This window comes from Pteropus alecto, unplaced genomic scaffold (genome assembly GCF_000325575.1).
Source record: "Pteropus alecto unplaced genomic scaffold, ASM32557v1 scaffold186, whole genome shotgun sequence".
NCBI lineage: Eukaryota > Metazoa > Chordata > Mammalia > Chiroptera > Pteropodidae > Pteropus > Pteropus alecto.
In genome coordinates, this window is record NW_006439190.1 from 1,416,011 (window position 1) to 1,433,633 (window position 17,623).

The 17,623-nt window shown below is 36.7% G+C and overlaps 1 protein-coding gene across 1 annotated transcript in view; it reads right to left on the bottom strand.

Moving 5' to 3' along the window:
• The window catches only part of EIF5B (eukaryotic translation initiation factor 5B), a 72,184-nt gene that overhangs the window by 5,259 nt on the left and 49,302 nt on the right, over window positions 1-17,623 (bottom strand). Inside the window, exons 11-19 of the mRNA XM_006916181.3 lie at window positions 13,094-13,201; window positions 12,693-12,803; window positions 10,098-10,165; window positions 9,373-9,514; window positions 3,927-4,058; window positions 3,342-3,524; window positions 3,046-3,207; window positions 1,484-1,615; window positions 32-163 (exon numbers count right to left, since the gene is read on the bottom strand). Of these exons, the coding sequence (XP_006916243.1) occupies window positions 32-163; window positions 1,484-1,615; window positions 3,046-3,207; window positions 3,342-3,524; window positions 3,927-4,058; window positions 9,373-9,514; window positions 10,098-10,165; window positions 12,693-12,803; window positions 13,094-13,201 (1,170 nt within the window). The remainder of the gene's footprint in view (window positions 1-31; window positions 164-1,483; window positions 1,616-3,045; window positions 3,208-3,341; window positions 3,525-3,926; window positions 4,059-9,372; window positions 9,515-10,097; window positions 10,166-12,692; window positions 12,804-13,093; window positions 13,202-17,623) is intronic.

Genomic DNA, 17,623 nt, shown 5'->3' on the forward strand with positions numbered 1-17,623 from the left:
GACCACCACTGACTGGAGGCACGTTACTTACGGGCACCTCTGATGTTCTCAGAAATTCAAGCAGAGCTTCCAGAGACCCCAGTGTAGACGCTTGGACATAGACCCCTTTCTCTTCTAATCTGATAGCATTCAGTGTCTGCTTTAACTCATGGATCAATTCATCCTTGAAAAGAAATTGGATTTGACAAGGTTGGAAATACAACTCTGTCAGCAGTAGCCTAGAATTAAACCATGTTTCTCTTTTTAATATTCATCTGAAAATATGGAACCCAGGCTTACAAAGAGCAAGGCACACAGCAGGGCCTGTGCTGAGTGGAGGATGGGCCTTGAGGGCCGTGCCTGAACTGTGTCCCATGTTACCTGTGAGAGGTTTATGGACACTGACATATATGTCACCTCTGCTCCATTTGGCAAATAAGGTAGATGCGTAAGCAAATGAAATAAGTTTTTTAAGTTAAAAGTACAACATGAAGGTAGTGTGTACCCAATGGCTCTGCTCGACTGTCTGAACTGTGAAATACCCTGATCTCAGTGGCACTTTCCTGTCACCACTCCTCCAGAGATGGAGAAAGTGTGAACAAGTAAACCACCATGCCAATGCCAGTAAGATGCAGAAACCCATGCCATACTTGAAAATTGGCCAAACGGGGAAAAACTGTATTCAACCGATGAAGTAACTTGGATGGACCCACTGCACACGTTTTACTGAAAACCAGCCCCCATCTTATCGCCTGATTACTATGCTCTAAAATGGCAGCCAAGACTTTAAAGTTTTTTTTAAAGTTTTATAGTTAATGGATATAAAAAAAAAAATCTGTGGCATTTTTAGTCTAATGCATGTTTTCACTTTCTATCAAATACTTATTAAAATGTAATGTATTTATCAGGAAAGAAAATATCTCTGCCCTGTTCTCATTGGCCCTAAAGTAGCCAATTCCCTGATGGCTGTGACTTTACTTTGTCTGAAGAATAATGGTGGTGTCAGGACACTAGAGGAGCCATGGGCTGGGAACAGTGGCAACTACTCCTGGGCAAGCAAATAAACTGTGGCACAAAGTTTGCTTTTGTGAAACTATGCTGGGCTCGGGGGTGGGAAGGGGTGGGGGGCGGGCATCAGACGAATAGGTAGATAGCCTTTAGGGTACTCGGGTACCTAGTAAGGTTTTCCTTAGTTCTGTCTGCATATTCAGGTACCTAAAATAAAACGTAGATAAACTACTTCCAGCTCTCCATTCCTTTTTAATTTAAATAAAATATATATTTTAGAATTCCAAATAATTATAAAAATTTATATAAATAATTAAGCTGATTCATATGACTATACAAACTGAAGTAATTCAAAAGCATCAACTGTTTACTAAGAGGCCACCAGATAAGGCTTCATGAGACAAAGGTACCCATTTTACTCACCCTTCATAGCATGTGCTCTTCTGACACATGACAGAGTTGACAGCTTTAGAGGAAAAAAATTTAAATAACTTACTTTAAGCACCGGGATTTCATCTTCTTTATAAGCCACCAGGAGGGGTAAACCAGCCAATGTTTTCTCTAAATCTTTTCCAAGAATCTTTACTCCTTGAGCTGCTTCTACTTCTTTGTGTTTTTCATACTGGCTCTACGGAGATGAATATATTTGTTACCATTTCTATTTGAACAGTGGTTAACAGTAGGACATTATGTAAGAGACAATAGTTTCACAACCTTGGGGTAGAAAAAGATTTCTTAATCTAACACAAAAAGCAATAAACACAAAATAAAAGAGTAATTCAATATTAAAATTATTTGTTTCACAAGATACCATAGAAAAAGTAAAAAAAGTCACAGAGTAGAAGAAAATGCTACAATATATACCAACCAATAACAGGCTAATATTTCGACTACATAAACAAATAACTTGCAAAATCTGTACCATAGATGGATGCTGCCAGAGCACATTGAGCATTTCATAAAGGAAGAAATTTAAGTGGCTAATAAAAATTTAATGACCAACCATAATAAAGTCAGAGAAATGCAAACAGAAACAGCAATGTGCTACACACACCCCAGAATGGGAAAAACTGGAAAATCTGACAGAATCAGAACTGATGAAGATGTGAAGCAATGGAGACTGAACTACCACAGCTGGATGAGCAGCAGATGATGCCCGCTGGAGATGAGAGGCAGTGATGACCCCAAGCTTTCACACCTAGTATACACCTAGATAGGCTTGTACATCTGCACCTGGAAACAGTACAAGAATGGCCAGAGCAACAGCATCCATAAAAAAACATTAAGCCGAAGATGGCCTACTCTTCCCATCAACAGGAGAACCATGATATACTCAAGCAGCGGAACATGACACGACGACGACAGGAACTACGGCTACATACAACAATGCGGACAAATCTTAAAATTATTTTTTTGGCTGAAAGAAGCCAGATACAAAGGAACAATGAGAATGATGCTATTCACATAAAGTCCACATGTATTTATTTTCTCAGGTATTAAAACTATAAATAAAAAAAGCAAGGTTATTAGTTACTATCATGAAAATGGAAGCATGGTTAGGTTAATCTGGGGAAGGGGGGTAAGATCAGGAAAAGGCGCACGGAAGGCCTCCAGCGTGTCAGCAACATTCTGATTCTTTATCTGGTCGTCTGCTTCCTAAAAACTGGTTAAACTTTTCTTCTGTGTTTTGTGTACTTTTCTGTATGAATATTTTATTTCATAATAAAAAATGTTAATGAAAAAATAGCAGTATAAACCCATGACATGCTTTAATTTTGTGAAAAGCTTAGTTGACAAATGAGAACATTCACATATTGCCTCGTTCAGAGTCCTTCCTGTATGGAGACACCTGAAATGTGAAGGTGTGTGTGCATGGGTGCATTTGGATGTATGTGCGTACGTGTGTGTGTGTGTGTGTGTGCGCGTACACGTGTGCATGTGTGGGTGTTTGTGCGTGTGTGTAGTAAGCCAAGCAGCTCCCAAAGTGAGGAAACAAACCCCAGCTGAAATTCTGAATACAAAACTTCCCCACATGTTGCAGCTCCCCAGCGGGCTCACCTTCACTCGCAGCTCCTTCATCGGCGGGGGTAACAGGAGGCCTCGGATCTGGGTCACAATGGGCCCCTCCACTCCGGGAACGATAACCGTGTCCCCTTCCCTCAGACGCCCATTGATCAGTATCACGTCTATGGTGGTGCCCATCCCTGGGAGAGCCTTGACCTACGAGAGACATCATCACAAAGGAGTGAGACACAGGCTGCAGCACCCCGCCGAGTCAGGTCTAAAAGCGGGACCGTGCCCGCCTAGGAGCTGTGAAAGAACGATGAGCAACAAGCTGAGAAGCTGGCCATTACCTCCATCACCTGCGCTCTCAGCTCCTCACACTGTGCCAGTCTCTTGCTCAACATAGTCTGTGTCAACTCGACCAGAAGGTGGATGAGACTCCCCATCCCATCGCCAGTATGTGCAGAGGTGGGCACCAAGGACACAAATGTGCGGGGGTCTTTGTTCTCATAACACAAAGCCGCGTTCAAACCCTAAGACATGAAAGGTAAAGTCACTGCGCAAGACTGCACAAAGAGGCGCTGGACTGGTACAACTAACTAGAGGTGAGACACGCAGCAGAGGCTGATCATTCCGAAACTCATAACGTCAAGAAAAGATCATGCATACCTTGGAGGCATTAATTACGTAACAGAAAAATAGTTTCTTTCCAAGTTAACTCGGATTTTAAAATTAAACTACAAGATCTCTGAAATATCGGATTTCTGATTTTACAAAGAAAAATAAGGGAAAAAAATAAAAAACACTAATTACCATTAATGGGGCAGAGAACCAGTATTAGTGAAAACGCTTACTTTATTGCAAAGACCATGCAAATGAAAGAAGAAAATTCTCTACACTACAGGCTCTTCCTGAAGCAGAGAAAGCTTTCTTACCTGCTGTGCAAATTCTACTATGATAGCCTTTGCTCGCTCCTCAAACTCATCCTTTGTATTCTTTTTCTGCTTCTTTAAAGTGGCAGCCACATCAGAGTCGGGGCTCTTTTTCCAATCATACAACCTATCAATCTGGAAAAGATTTTTTGTAAGAAATATCTCTAAAACATTCAGAACACTAGGGAATTTAATTAACATTAAAAACTCCAGAAAACTCCTAACGTGTATTATTTATGTCCAGAAGTGTGAATTACTCAGATGTTTTATTGTACCAAAAGCCCCCGGGAGCCTAACTGCATCCCCTATTCAATTAGAAAGTGCTGAGGTCTGAGCTGCCCATCTGCCATTCATCTGCAAAAGATGAGATCTTAGAATGGTCCTGGGGGGCCATTATCATGCTTCTGGAATTCCAGAATGGTTCTGGAAAACTAGTAGACAGAAGCAAAGGTTATTACAGCAAGTACCATCACCAGGAAACTTACATACCAAACAAACTAAAAATAATTATTCCCTATCTCAGGAAATAGCCCATTTTGTTTTATTGCTCAAATTAGGATTTACTGTTTAGTTGATCAAATAATTATTTTCCTTCACTTTTCAAAAGATAAATAGGTACAGAAAATTGTTTAATAACTTGAAAAAACAAAAAAGCATAATCTGTTGACTTGGTCTAAGGGGATAATTTAAAGTAGCAGACCAACCAGAAAAACTGGAGAGTAGAAACAGACCCAGAAATGACAAAGATGATATAATTTAGCATACAAGGTTTTTACAGAACTTATAAATAACAACTTTAAAGGGAAAACATGAACATGTGGAGCTAAAAAATATATATAATCTGAAATGGAAAATTCACTGATGAGCTTAATAGCAAATTACACAGTGCAAAAGAAAAGATTAGTGACCACAGAGATATAGCAATAAAAATGATCCCAAATGAAGCATATGAAGAAAAATAGATGAAGGAAAAAACAGAAAAACCTTCAATGACTTATGGGATGATATTAAGAGAAGTTAACTCAAGTTCTAGAAAGGTCCTAGAATTCTATCAAACAGTTAAAGAAGAGAGAGCAGAAAATATCTGAACAAATAACCAAGAATTTTTTTTAATTGAGCATAAATTTATAAATGTAAGAAAATCAAAGTAGGATAAACATTAAGAAAACTATTACATAATCTCATTGACAAAATAGTCTTAAAAGCAGTCAAAGAAAAGATACATTACATACAGGGGAACAAAGAACAACTAGAGATAAAAGCCAGTAAGCAATGATGATGAAGGAAAAAATATTTTTAAACCTAGAACTCTATTGTAATTGAAAATATTCAGAAAATATTTTGATCTAAATATGATAAAAACAACATGTCTAAGTGGTGCTTTTTTTAACAGTAAGAGGCATATCTTTAAATGCTTATGTTAGTAAAAAAAATCTGAAATCCGAAGCTTCCGCCTTAAGAAACTGGAAAAAGAGCATATGAAAACAAAGTAAGCAGAAAGAAAATCAACACTGAAAAACCGTGACAAACAATAATAGACAAACAACAAAGAATATTGATAAAACCAAAAGCTGGTTCTTTGAAAGACACAAATTTTTCTACTGATAAAAGAAAAATAAAAAAACCTAAGTAACTTATATCTACTTAAGAAATTCCAAGCTGATGTGACTTTACTGGTGACTTCTATTAAACACTTAAAGAAGAAATGCTATTTCTATATAATTCTCTCAGAAAATAGAGGAGGAAATACTTCTCAACTCATCTAAGAGTCCATCATTACACTATCAAAACCAGTCAAAAGGCATTACAAGAAAACTACATACCAAAATCACTCATGAATACAAAAAAGCAACAGAAAATTACCAAATCAAATCCAGCAATATTTGAAAACTATATCATGACCAAGTACTCTAATCATGACAAGGTTTGTTCCAGTCATACAAGGCTGGTTTAATATCTAAAAAATCAATAGTAAGCAATAAATGGTACTGGAACAAATGGACATTCGCATGCAAAAAACAATCTAGAAACACACCATACATCCTTCACAAAAATTAACTTAGAATGGATACCTGTTTAGATACAACACCAAAGGCACAATCCACAAAACAAAGAACTGATAAGCTCCAGTTTTGTTAAAATTAAAAAGTGCTCCGTGAAATAACTGAGTGAGATGACAAGCCAGACTGGAAGAAAATATTTGAAAAAGATACAACTAATAAAAAACTATTCTTCAAAATATATGAAGAACTCTTAAAGCTCAACAATAAGAAAACAGAATCCAATCTAAAAATGGGCCAGAGTTTAACAGATACCTCACCAAAGATATACAGATGGCAAATGAGCATAAAAAGATGTTCTACACCTTAGGTTACCAGGGAAACACAAGTTAAAAAAATGACAAACCACCACACACCTATTAGAGTGGCCAAAATCCAAAACACTGACAACACCAAATGATGGTGAGGATGTGGGGCAGCAGGCACTCTCGTTCAGTGCTGGTAGGGATACAATATGGTGCAGCCACTTTGAAAGATAGTTTGGCAGTTTCTTAATAAAACTAAACTCTTACTATAAGATCTTGCCACCACACTCTTTGGTATTTACCCAGAGGAGTTGAAAACTCATGTCCACACAAAACCTGCACACAGATAATTATAGCAGCTTTAGCTATAATTGCCAAAACTTGGAAGCCACCAAGGTGTCCTTCAGCAGGTGATGGATAAATTGTGGTCCATTAGACAACGGAGTATGATTCAAAGAAATGAGCTATCAAGCCATGAAAAGACATGAAGGAAACTTTAATGCTCATTACAAGAAACCAATTTGCAAAGGCTACATACTGTATGATTCCAACTGCATGACATTCTGGAAAAGGTAGAATTATGGAGACAGTAAGGTCAGTGGCTGCCAGGGGATGAGAGGCAGGGGATGACTAGTTGGAATACAGAGGATATTTAGGACAGTGAAACTATTCTGTGTGATACCATAATGATGGATACATTTGTCTAAACCCAAAGAATGTACAACGCCAAGTGTGAACCCTAAAGTAAAGATGAACTTGGGGTGACAATGTGTCAGTGCAGGTTCAACTGTAACAAATGTGCCCCTCTGGTGGGGATGCTGATAAAGGGGGAGGCGGTGCATGTGTGGGGACCGGGGTAGGTGGCACATCTTTACATCTTGCCTTCGACTCTTCTCTGAACCTTATGCTGCTCTAAAAAAGTTTTAAAAATAAAAAATTAGTAAAGCCTCCCAAAAACATCAAGAGTGATTCATGTTGTTACAAAATAAAGGAGAAAAGCCACATGAACATCTCAAGAGATGCAGAATACACACCTGACAAAAATCAACAACCATTCATAATTTTAAAATAAAACACTCTCTAAGCAACCCAGGGACAATGGGAATGTCCTCGACTTAATAAAGTGCATTTACAAATAGGCCTACAGCTGACAACGGTGAGAATCCAAGAACCTTCCCGAGATCATAAAGAGAGTATGGATGTCCGACATCACTTCAACGTTGTTTTAGAAAGTGTAGTAAGCACAGTAAGGAAGAAAAAACTTACAAAGCATACAAATGAGGAAAAAAGTATAACAGTCTTTATTTGCAAATAACTTAATCATGCATATAGAAAAACCCACATGATCTACAAAAGAAGCTATTAATTCTAATCAGTGAATTTACCGAGATCACAAGATAGAAAGTCAGTATATAAAAATCAATGGTATCTCTGTTTAAAAGTGACAATTAGAAATCTAAAAATTTTAAGTGCTACTTACAACAGCATCAAAACCATGAAATACTATGGATAAATTTAAAAATATGTCCAACACACAATGAAACTATAAAATACTGTCAAGAGAAAATAAAGACCTGAGTAAATGAAGAAATACCATGTTCACTGATCAGAAGACTCAATTTTGTTAAAATGTTAATCCTCTCAGAATTTATCTACAGATTAAATATAATTCCAATCAAAAGCCTAGAAAGCTTTATGTAGAAACTAAGAAGCTGATTCTAAACTTTACATGGAAAATTCAAGGACCCTAAAGTATCCAAAGCAATTGGGAGAAACAAAAAACTGAAGAACTTACCACCACCTGCTTTCAAGAGATACTGTGAAACTACAGTAACCGTGGACAGGTACTAGTGGCATTCAGAAAGACATTCCGGCCAAAGGATATACATACGGTCAATTAATTTTCAACAGATTCAAAACTAATTAAATGAGGAAGTAGAACTTTTTCAACAAAGGCTTCTGAATCGGATGTTCATACGGAAACAAGTAAACTTTGAACCTTACTTTTACACCATGCACAAGAATTAACTAAAAACATCACAGATCTAAATGTTAGATATCTAGAAACACTGGAGAAAATTTTCACGAACTTGGGTTGGAAAAAGATTACTTATACAGAACACAATAAACACAAATTGTAAGAAAATTTCTAATGAGATTTCGCCAAAATTAGAAAACTTTGCTCTTCAAAACACATCAAGAAAATGAAAAACCAAGTGCTTGACTACAAGTATATCTGCAACACATACAACTGACAAAGGACTTATAACAACAATATATAGGGAACTCAAAATTCAACACTAAACAGTCTAATAAAAAAATGAGCAAAGGATTTAAGTAGATATGGCACAAAAAGAGAGAGATAGCAAATAAGTACATGAAAAAGTGTTTAATGCCATTAGTCATCACAGAAACACAATTAAACCATAACAATTTAGCACCACACACTTATTAGAATGACTGGATGGGGCAAGTGTTGGCAAGAATGTGTAGAACTCTCACACGTTGCTGGTTAAAATTAAATGAGCTACCATTTCTTTAGGAAAATGTGTTATTTTCTCATAAAGTTGAACATACAAATACATATGATCTAACAATTCGATTCCTATTTACTCAAAAACAAATGTCTAAACAAAGGCTTGCATCAAATGTTCATAGCTGCTTCATTAATAAGTAACTTAAAATTGGGGTCGATCCAAATATCCAATAAGTAAATAATGTGTGGTATTATTCAAATAATGAAATATTACTCAGCAATGAAAAGGAACAACCTATGCTATATTCAACATGGATAATTCTACAACATGAATAGCGAAAATGCCAAACTGAAAGGATTATGTACTGTATCTAATTCCTTTAACATGAAATTCATAAAACAGGAAGAATTAGTCTATAGAAGCAAAAAGAAGATCAGTGTTTGGGGCCAGAGAAGGGGGCAGACTGGCTGTAAAAGAACACAAGGGAACATTCTGGGAAAATGAAGATGGTCTGTATTCTGAATGGTGGTACATATGTGTATTTATAAATCTGTCAAAATACACTGAACTTAGCAGGAGTACATTCTTATATGAAAGTTATACATTTTTTTAATTACAAAAAAGTAAGCAGCTTGTTTCCACAATTTAATTTTTCAGGAAAGCTTACCTTATTGAGTGCAACAATGAAGGGACATTTTTTAGATTTTAGAAGGTTGATAGATTCGATTGTCTGGGGCTCCAAACCATGCATAATATCGACAACTAAAATGGCAATATCGCAAAGAGAGCTTCCTCTGTTTCTCAGATTACTGTTGAAAAGAAGAGAAAAAATGCATAGACATCTTGAAATTAATACTTTTATTTAAAGAAACTTAAAATTTTAATTTCTTTGTAAAATCTAAACAAGAACAAAATGAAGTACATGCATTAGATTCAAGCGCCATTAGCCTTTCACTTTCCAAATGCTTATCTAACAGTGAACTGACATCAGCTGGAATGAGTTCCAGAAGTAACTCCAATATTTCTGTCAATTTTACTGACCAAGTCTTTTACACTAAGGAATATAGCCAAGAGGCAACGGGATGAAATTCCACCCGTAATGAGATTCACTGGAGACAGACCAGGTATGTATTAAGATTTGCTCTTCAAAGTAGAAAAGATTTCTTTCTACAAAAAACAAAAAACAAGTATCCAAGTAAAATACTGCTAAATCAGAAAGGCATGGATGAGGACTGGGGGTTACTATCAATCACTACCTAGGTCTGAGCTGGAAGCCACAGATCTCAAAACACCAGCCAACTTTAATGATTAGTCACATGTTCTCACAACTGAACCTTTAGACGAGGTTTTCAGGCGATCTGCTTGTGGACAGAAAACTCAACGCGCTCTTACCTGAAAGACTCATGCCCAGGAGTGTCGATAATCAGCATTCCAGGGATCCGCACATTCTCTCTATCAAACTAGAAAAAGTGGGGAAAATAGCTTAAGGACGCCAAACAATGAAAGCTTCTTCACAAAATGAATATTCTGCCACAAAAACATTAAACTATCTCCACTTCCTTATCTACTAGATGAACTGTTTCAAAAACAGTTAATGAGTTAACCAACAAAGCATAGCAGTTAATATTTTCATTAATATCAAAAGTTTTGCAGGAAAAAAATAACATTCCCTTTGTTATGGTCATAAAACTGTGGTGAAATCTAAATCTGAGCAGAGGGCTAATAAGTAACATGACAGCAGTCGTCAAAGTGATCATCTACAAAAAGCTGACACGCAAAAGGCTCTCGAAAACTGGAAATGTTTCTTGTCCAATTTTAAAACAATTTTAAACTCTGAAAAATATCCCATGTGTTTTAAAGAAAACTTACATCAACCTAAAATATTAAAGAATAACTTCATATTCTGCTTTATTCAAATCAAACCATAAACATTCGATTTTCTGGATAAAAGTACACAAATGGAAACATTAGAACAGGCTTGAGGTGAACATTCTCTTTTAAGCTAAAGAGTAGCACTATCAAATCTCTCTCACACACACAAAACATTTTTTACTTTGCTTATCTCTACTTTTTGACAATCTTCAGATGATTTTTTTCAAAATCTTATTCTCCTGATCTAGGGTAAAATGATTCACATGTAAAATATTTTAAATTTGCAATCCCACAGTGATCCTAAATCAACATTCACCAAGTGCCACAATTACTTCCACTTCAGTGTCTGGAATATAAACACAATGGTCAGACAAGGCTCATCTGGAGAACTTTAACACAGACCTAATAAAAATCATACTCTATAATGATGTTCTAAAATAACACCAGATTTCAAGTTCTGACAATTGGTGGAATAAGCTGTTATAAATTCCCCATTGTCACAGAAATACCCAGGTAAAGTACAACCAAAATAAATTTTAAATTATAAATTTGAAAAACTAATTCAAGAAAACTATCCTAAAATAAAGATTTTGAACCACATACTGAAACGAAGACCACATAACTAGAAAACTAACCCAGAATAACCAACACCAAGATGAAAAAGACCACGTTACTTTTAAAAGGATGAAAACCAGCCTGTGATCAAACCTGAAAGGCAATACTTCTGTGAGAAGAAATGAGAGTAATTTAAGATGATGGACTGAAAATGGGAACCAAGGGTTTTATATGTAGCCAGCAGACTTTCCAGGATGAAGGCTATGAAGTAACTTCTCAATATTAAAAAAAACTCACAGTATTATTCCCATTATTCCTTCCTTAGGAATCTACCAGGAAACAAGCTTCATAAAACACAAGCACACAAAACAAAAACTGGAGAGACAAGCTCATAGATCCTTCCTATATACAGAACTCAGACTAAGTAAAGGTCCAAGGGAGATACTAGCATGTAATATACACCGTGTGTCATTTATTGCTTCTCAGTTCTAAATTTACCACTTTCACTGCTGTGACAATGGCACTGGGGAATTATTTACAAAGCCCAATTCCAGGTCTGGAGTACATTACAGATAAAATGAACCTGAAACATCTTGCTAATCCCAGATAGCCCAGATACAAGCAAAGACCAACAAGATGACAGAATTGTATCACGAAGACCCAGGAACCAACCACCAGGCAAAGGTGAGACTATCTCAGTACAATATAACTGAAATGGATTAAAAGAGTAAATATGAAAAATAAACACACAATAAATACGTTTAAATCCAAGAGTTTTTATTAATACAAAACCAAATCAAACTGGTGACTATATATTTTGAAAGCTGGTAAATAAAGGTAAAAGATCAAGCATTTATTCTGCCTTTCTTATACATACTCTCCCCAAATAACAAAACAGCAGATTAGGGGAAGTTTCTCTCTAGAAGTAATCCCATAAACAGAGGTGGAGGATGGGACTGGAATATCCACATTTTGTAACCCCTAACATTAAAAGGCAGGGATTACTTAAAAAGTTACTCCTGGGAGGAAGAAGAGGGTGGGTTTTGATTAGAAAGGGGCCCACAGGGCGTATGAGGGCAAGGCTCCACCCCCTAACATGGATAGGAAGACGACAGATCAGGCTTCACACTGGTCTGATGTGATTTCCTTTATTGTGTTAAATGCAGCATAAATGGAATGTCTCCAAAGTAGAGAGAATAAGGGAGATAAAAATATGTATAATCAATCCGACAGAAGGAAAAAAGAGTGGGGGAGGGAACCCAATTTTTAAACACAGAGTTAAAAGTGTTAAAACACGACGGAGAATGACATACTCTAACTTCAGAATTGTGACTACTACTTGGAGCAAGAGAGAAGAAAATGGAATGTGAGGGATCCTACAACGTGTAATGTTTTTATTTCTTTAAAGATAGATCTGAAGCAAAATAGAAACACTGGCATATATGTTAATTATGAATGGTAAGCATATGCATCTGTTATACTATTCTGTTTTCATTGTTTGAAATAGTTTATATCTTAATGTTTGTTAGAAATGAAAACACTAAAACACAGGGTACTTACATTTTTAATCATCTTAGTCTGTTCATTAATAGCTTCGAGGGGAACATTGGTAGCCCCGATTTGCTGTGTGATACCACCTGCCTCACCATCTTGCACATGTGTGTGACGGAGCTGGGATAAGATGGCAGATTCAGATTTGTATTTCAAAATACAAAAAGAAGCAAAAGCAATAATAAAGCAGTAACTTATTATAAACAGAACTGCGTATAAGTGCTATTATGATTTCTATTAGCTTTTTATAAGGTATCATTCATTCGTTTAAAAAGTTGTATCAACAAAGGACTAATGGTTACCAGAGGGTAGGGAGGAGCGGGCATTTAAATCATTTCTTCAATTGAAAAAATAAATAAAATAATAAAATAAATAAAAAGTTGTATCAATGCATAATAGTGTTTTCTTACTTTATCTAGAATTTTTGTCTTCCCAGTGTCCACATGTCCAAGTACACAAATAACAGGGGCTCTCAGCTTTTCCGTATTTACATTTTTACTATGTTCAAGTCGTCGTTTCTAGGAAAGGGAAAAAAAAATCTTGAAATTAAACATTATTTCAAACCTTATCATTATTTTCCTTTAAATTATTTTGCCTTGGCAAGAGAATGCCACAGCCTTCATCCATGTTCCTTGTTGATTTAACTACATGTAATGTCTTGTACAGTGTAAGCTTTACAATCCAATTCCCATCACGGCGCCTTTGGACAAAGGGAAACCTGGTTAGAAGAGTTTTCAGAACAGCACTGAGTGTGCAAGTAAGAGCACTGTGAACTGTTGGCTCAAACTTCTGTACACTTCTGCACATAGCTAATTTAATGGAATATACTGAATACAAAAGGAACACTGATCTTTCTGTCATACTTACTACACAGCACAACCCCTGACTTATTCACTATTCACTACAACTTCAGAATTGTATAACATTTTAAAGCAATTTATTTCAAAACTTTATCCAGTGTACAAATGCTATAAAACCATTCAATTAGGAGAGTTTACTTAAGCCTCTGCCTAAGACATCTAATAGCATTTCCCATCTTCCGAAGATGCCACCAAGCACGAGAAAGCTTGTCCTTGAGCCACATGTTTCTCTGTACCACTTACCTGAACACTTTTTCTGAAAACCAAACAAAACCACATGCCAGTTCTTTCAAATGACAACCTTTCAAGCACAACAAAGCTGGCATTCAAATGAGAAAATTTCCAACTGAATTCTGAAGTAATGTCATTTACAACACTATTTTCCATCTATAAACCATTTTTGTATGAACTTTTTATTTTCTTTTTTTTCCCCCCCTCTTTAATTCCGCCCCTCCCACTTCCACCCCTGACCTATGCATGTTGCTGTTTCCCCTTAAGAACTGGATCTCTGAAGGCAGGGCATCTCCTCCCACATGCACACGGCTTGCCCCCGGAGCCTGGCACCACCAGCACACTGCGGGTGGGGGGGTGGGGGAGGGTCTGGCGCACCGGGGGTATGGTCCGTGGCTCCACCTAGGGTGCAAACCCAGGACCTTCTGCGTGTAAAGCAGATGTGCTAACCACTACACTATGAAGCCAACCCCAGAACTACTTATTTTCATTTCTACCCCTAGATCTTTCTGTAGAAACTGAAAGAAAAATATTTTGGAATGTCAAAGTGAGATGCAAGTATTTACTAGCAGAGAAATAAGTAAACAAGAGCTTCACAGTATGCAGGACTCGAATGCGAACATCATGATCTTACGATTTGATATGGTTGAAAACTACCTTCTCTCCCATACTTGAAGTATCACAATGTTCTGGAGGGGAATGTAGTAGACTTTAGCTCAGAAATTCTGCCTCTTTAAGTATTTGTCCTGAAGCAGTGACAGGACAAGTACACATGCACAACAGGGCTTGTTCAGCTCAGTATTGTTTATAATCGTGAAAATTAGTAACTGCTTAATCTTCTGTAGTGAAGGATTTCTTAATGAGTGTTTCCTAAACACGAGGCTGATGATATCCGGCTGCATAGTCATGTAGGTAGAGACTCCTATTCACAATGGAGATACTTGCTCAGGAAGTCTGAGGTGAATTTCACAACAATTATAATATATAGCAAGGTCTGGGAACCATGAAAATTGTTAAGGACTGAAATGTATCTCTCCCAAATTCATGAGTTGAATCCCTAACTCCGAATGTGATAGCATTTAGACAGGGACTTAAAGGAGGTAATTAAGGTTAAATGAGGTCATAAGGGTGGGGCCCTGATCTGATAGGACTGGTTCTCTCCCTCCTTCCCTTCCTGGGTCTCTGAGCACACCCAGGGAAAGGTCTCAGGGAGGACATCTGTAAGCCAGGAAGAGAGCCCTCACCAGAAACAAACCTATTGGCACTTTAATCTTGAACTTCTAGCCTCAAGAACTATAAGGAAATAAATTTCATCTAAAAATTGTTTAAGCCTCCCAGCCTGTATACCAGCCTGTATGGCACCCTGAGGAGACCGATACAAAGTTAAGTTAGGATGCTTCTATAAAATAGAATACGATATGCGGCTATTAAAGGCACTGAGGCAGGACTTCCTGAATGATGGAATGAGGGGCTTAGTAAATCCTCTTCCCAAAACGAAAAGATAAAACTGGACAAAAGAATCAAAACAAGCACTTAACGACTCTAGAAACACGCCAAAGGCATATAAATATAAAACACATTGAGAAACATCTAATTCAAGAAAATCTACTGGCTGTCAGTAAGAGCGGTGAGGCCTATGGGGTTTTAGACTGGAGTCACACCATCCCATGTCTCCCATACGTGGGGCAGAAGTGTGAGAGATGGGGGTTCCACGCCTTAGGACACTGTCAAAAATAGTAGTGACCTCAATGGCAAACGAAGAAGAGACTAAGGTCTCTGGGAGGGCAAGAGATAACTTGGAAGACCAGTCAGATTTAACAGGGAGGCCTGTGGGATAAGACAGCCAACATAGACACTGATAAGGCCCTACCTATTCCTTGGTAAATATGTTCAAAAGACTAAAGGGAACCATGTTTAAAGAAATGACAGGAAGTATGATGATGACTCATCAAAAGGGGGTGTCGATGAATTATTAAAAAACACATAAAAATTCTGAAGTTAAAACATTCAATAGCAAATTTAAAATTCCACTAGATGGGCTCAAGAGTAAATGAAAATAGTAAAAGAAAAATCAGAGAACTTAAAGATAGATTAATAGAGATTATATAATCTGAACAATGGGGAAAAAATGAAAAAACTACCAGAGCCTCAAGAGACCTATGGGACACCCTCATGTATACTGATGTGCATATACTGGGAGGCCCAGAAGGGGAGGAGACAGAGTATAGGCAGAAAGAAGATGTGACTAAGAAGTGGCAGAAAATTTCCAAATTTTGATGAAAACCATTAACCTATACATCTAAAAAGCTTAAACTCTAAGTAGAATAATTACAAAGATATCTACACCAAGATACATCATGGTTAAATTGTTACAAGTCAAGGTCAAAAAGAAAATCTTGACAGCAAGAGAAAAATCATTCACTGTGTAAGGGAACCCAAGTAAGTTTAATAACTGAATTCTCGTCAGTAGCAATGGAAGCCAGAAGGCAATGGGATGACATATTCAAAAGGCTAAACAGAAAAAAAAAAAAAAACTGTCAAGCAAGAATTCTGCATGCAGCAGTATTATCTTTAAAAAAAAAACAAAGGTGAAATAAACAATTCCCAAATTTAAAGACTGAGAGAATTCACTGCTAGAAGAGCAGCATGATGAGAAATACCACAGGAAGTTCATCAGGCTAAGATGAAGTGATACCAGATGAGAGTCAAAGCCACATGAAGGAAAAAGGAGCAATGCCAAAGGTCATTATATAACAAACATAACAGAAAGTAAAAATGTATCTTTTTCTATTTTCTTCTCTTAACTGATTTAAATAACTTCACGAAATAATAATTCTAAAGTTGTATGGTTGAGCTTATAATAAAGTTGCAATAAATACTACAAAGAGCACAAAGGCAAGGGGAGGGGAGGAACTGGAGCTATACTGTAGCAAAAAAAAATGACACCAGACAGAAATAATCTATATGAAGAAATGAGGAATATCAGAAATGTTAATATTAAGATGCTACAAATGTGTTTTTCTTTCTTCACTGAATTCCCTTAAAAGATCTAAGATCAAGACATTAGTTTTACTGGATCTATAACATTTATAAACATGTAACAATAGCGGCACAAAGGAAGGTAGGAGAAATGGAAATTCTAGTGAAATTTTATTTCACTAGAATTAAGCTACCAATATTCTAAAATAGATAATAAGATGCATACTGTATTGCCTAGAACAACCATTAAGAAAATAACTTCCAAACCAGATGACACCAAAAGATATGCCAATATATAGAAAACAAATAGCAAAGAGAGGGAAGAAAGTCCAACCATATATATAATGACTTTAAATGTGAATTAATTAAATACTTACAAAGTATTTAGTCATATTGCGTGACATAAAACAAGATTCAACTACATGCTGTCAACAAGAGACACTTTAGATTCAAAGACACAAATAAACTGAAAGTGTTAAGACTGAAAAAGACATGCCATGCAACTGGCAACTGTGAGAGAGCTGGAGTAGCCATATTAATATCAGACAAAACACATAAAAGAAAAGAGAGGGATATCCACATCCTTGGGAAGACGTAACAAGTATAAACATATACGTACTTAACAGAGCCCAAAATACATGAAGAAAAAACTGGCAGCACTGAGAGGGGAGATGTACAATTCAACAATTTAGGAACTTCAATAACTCACTCTCAATAATGGATAGAAAAACTACCCATAAAATGAGCAAGCATATAGAAAATGTAAACCACACCATCAACCAAACTGACCTAACTGAATACCAGACCCACTGACAGCAGAATCCACATTCTTTCTAAGTGCACAAGAAACATTCACCAAAAGAGACCATT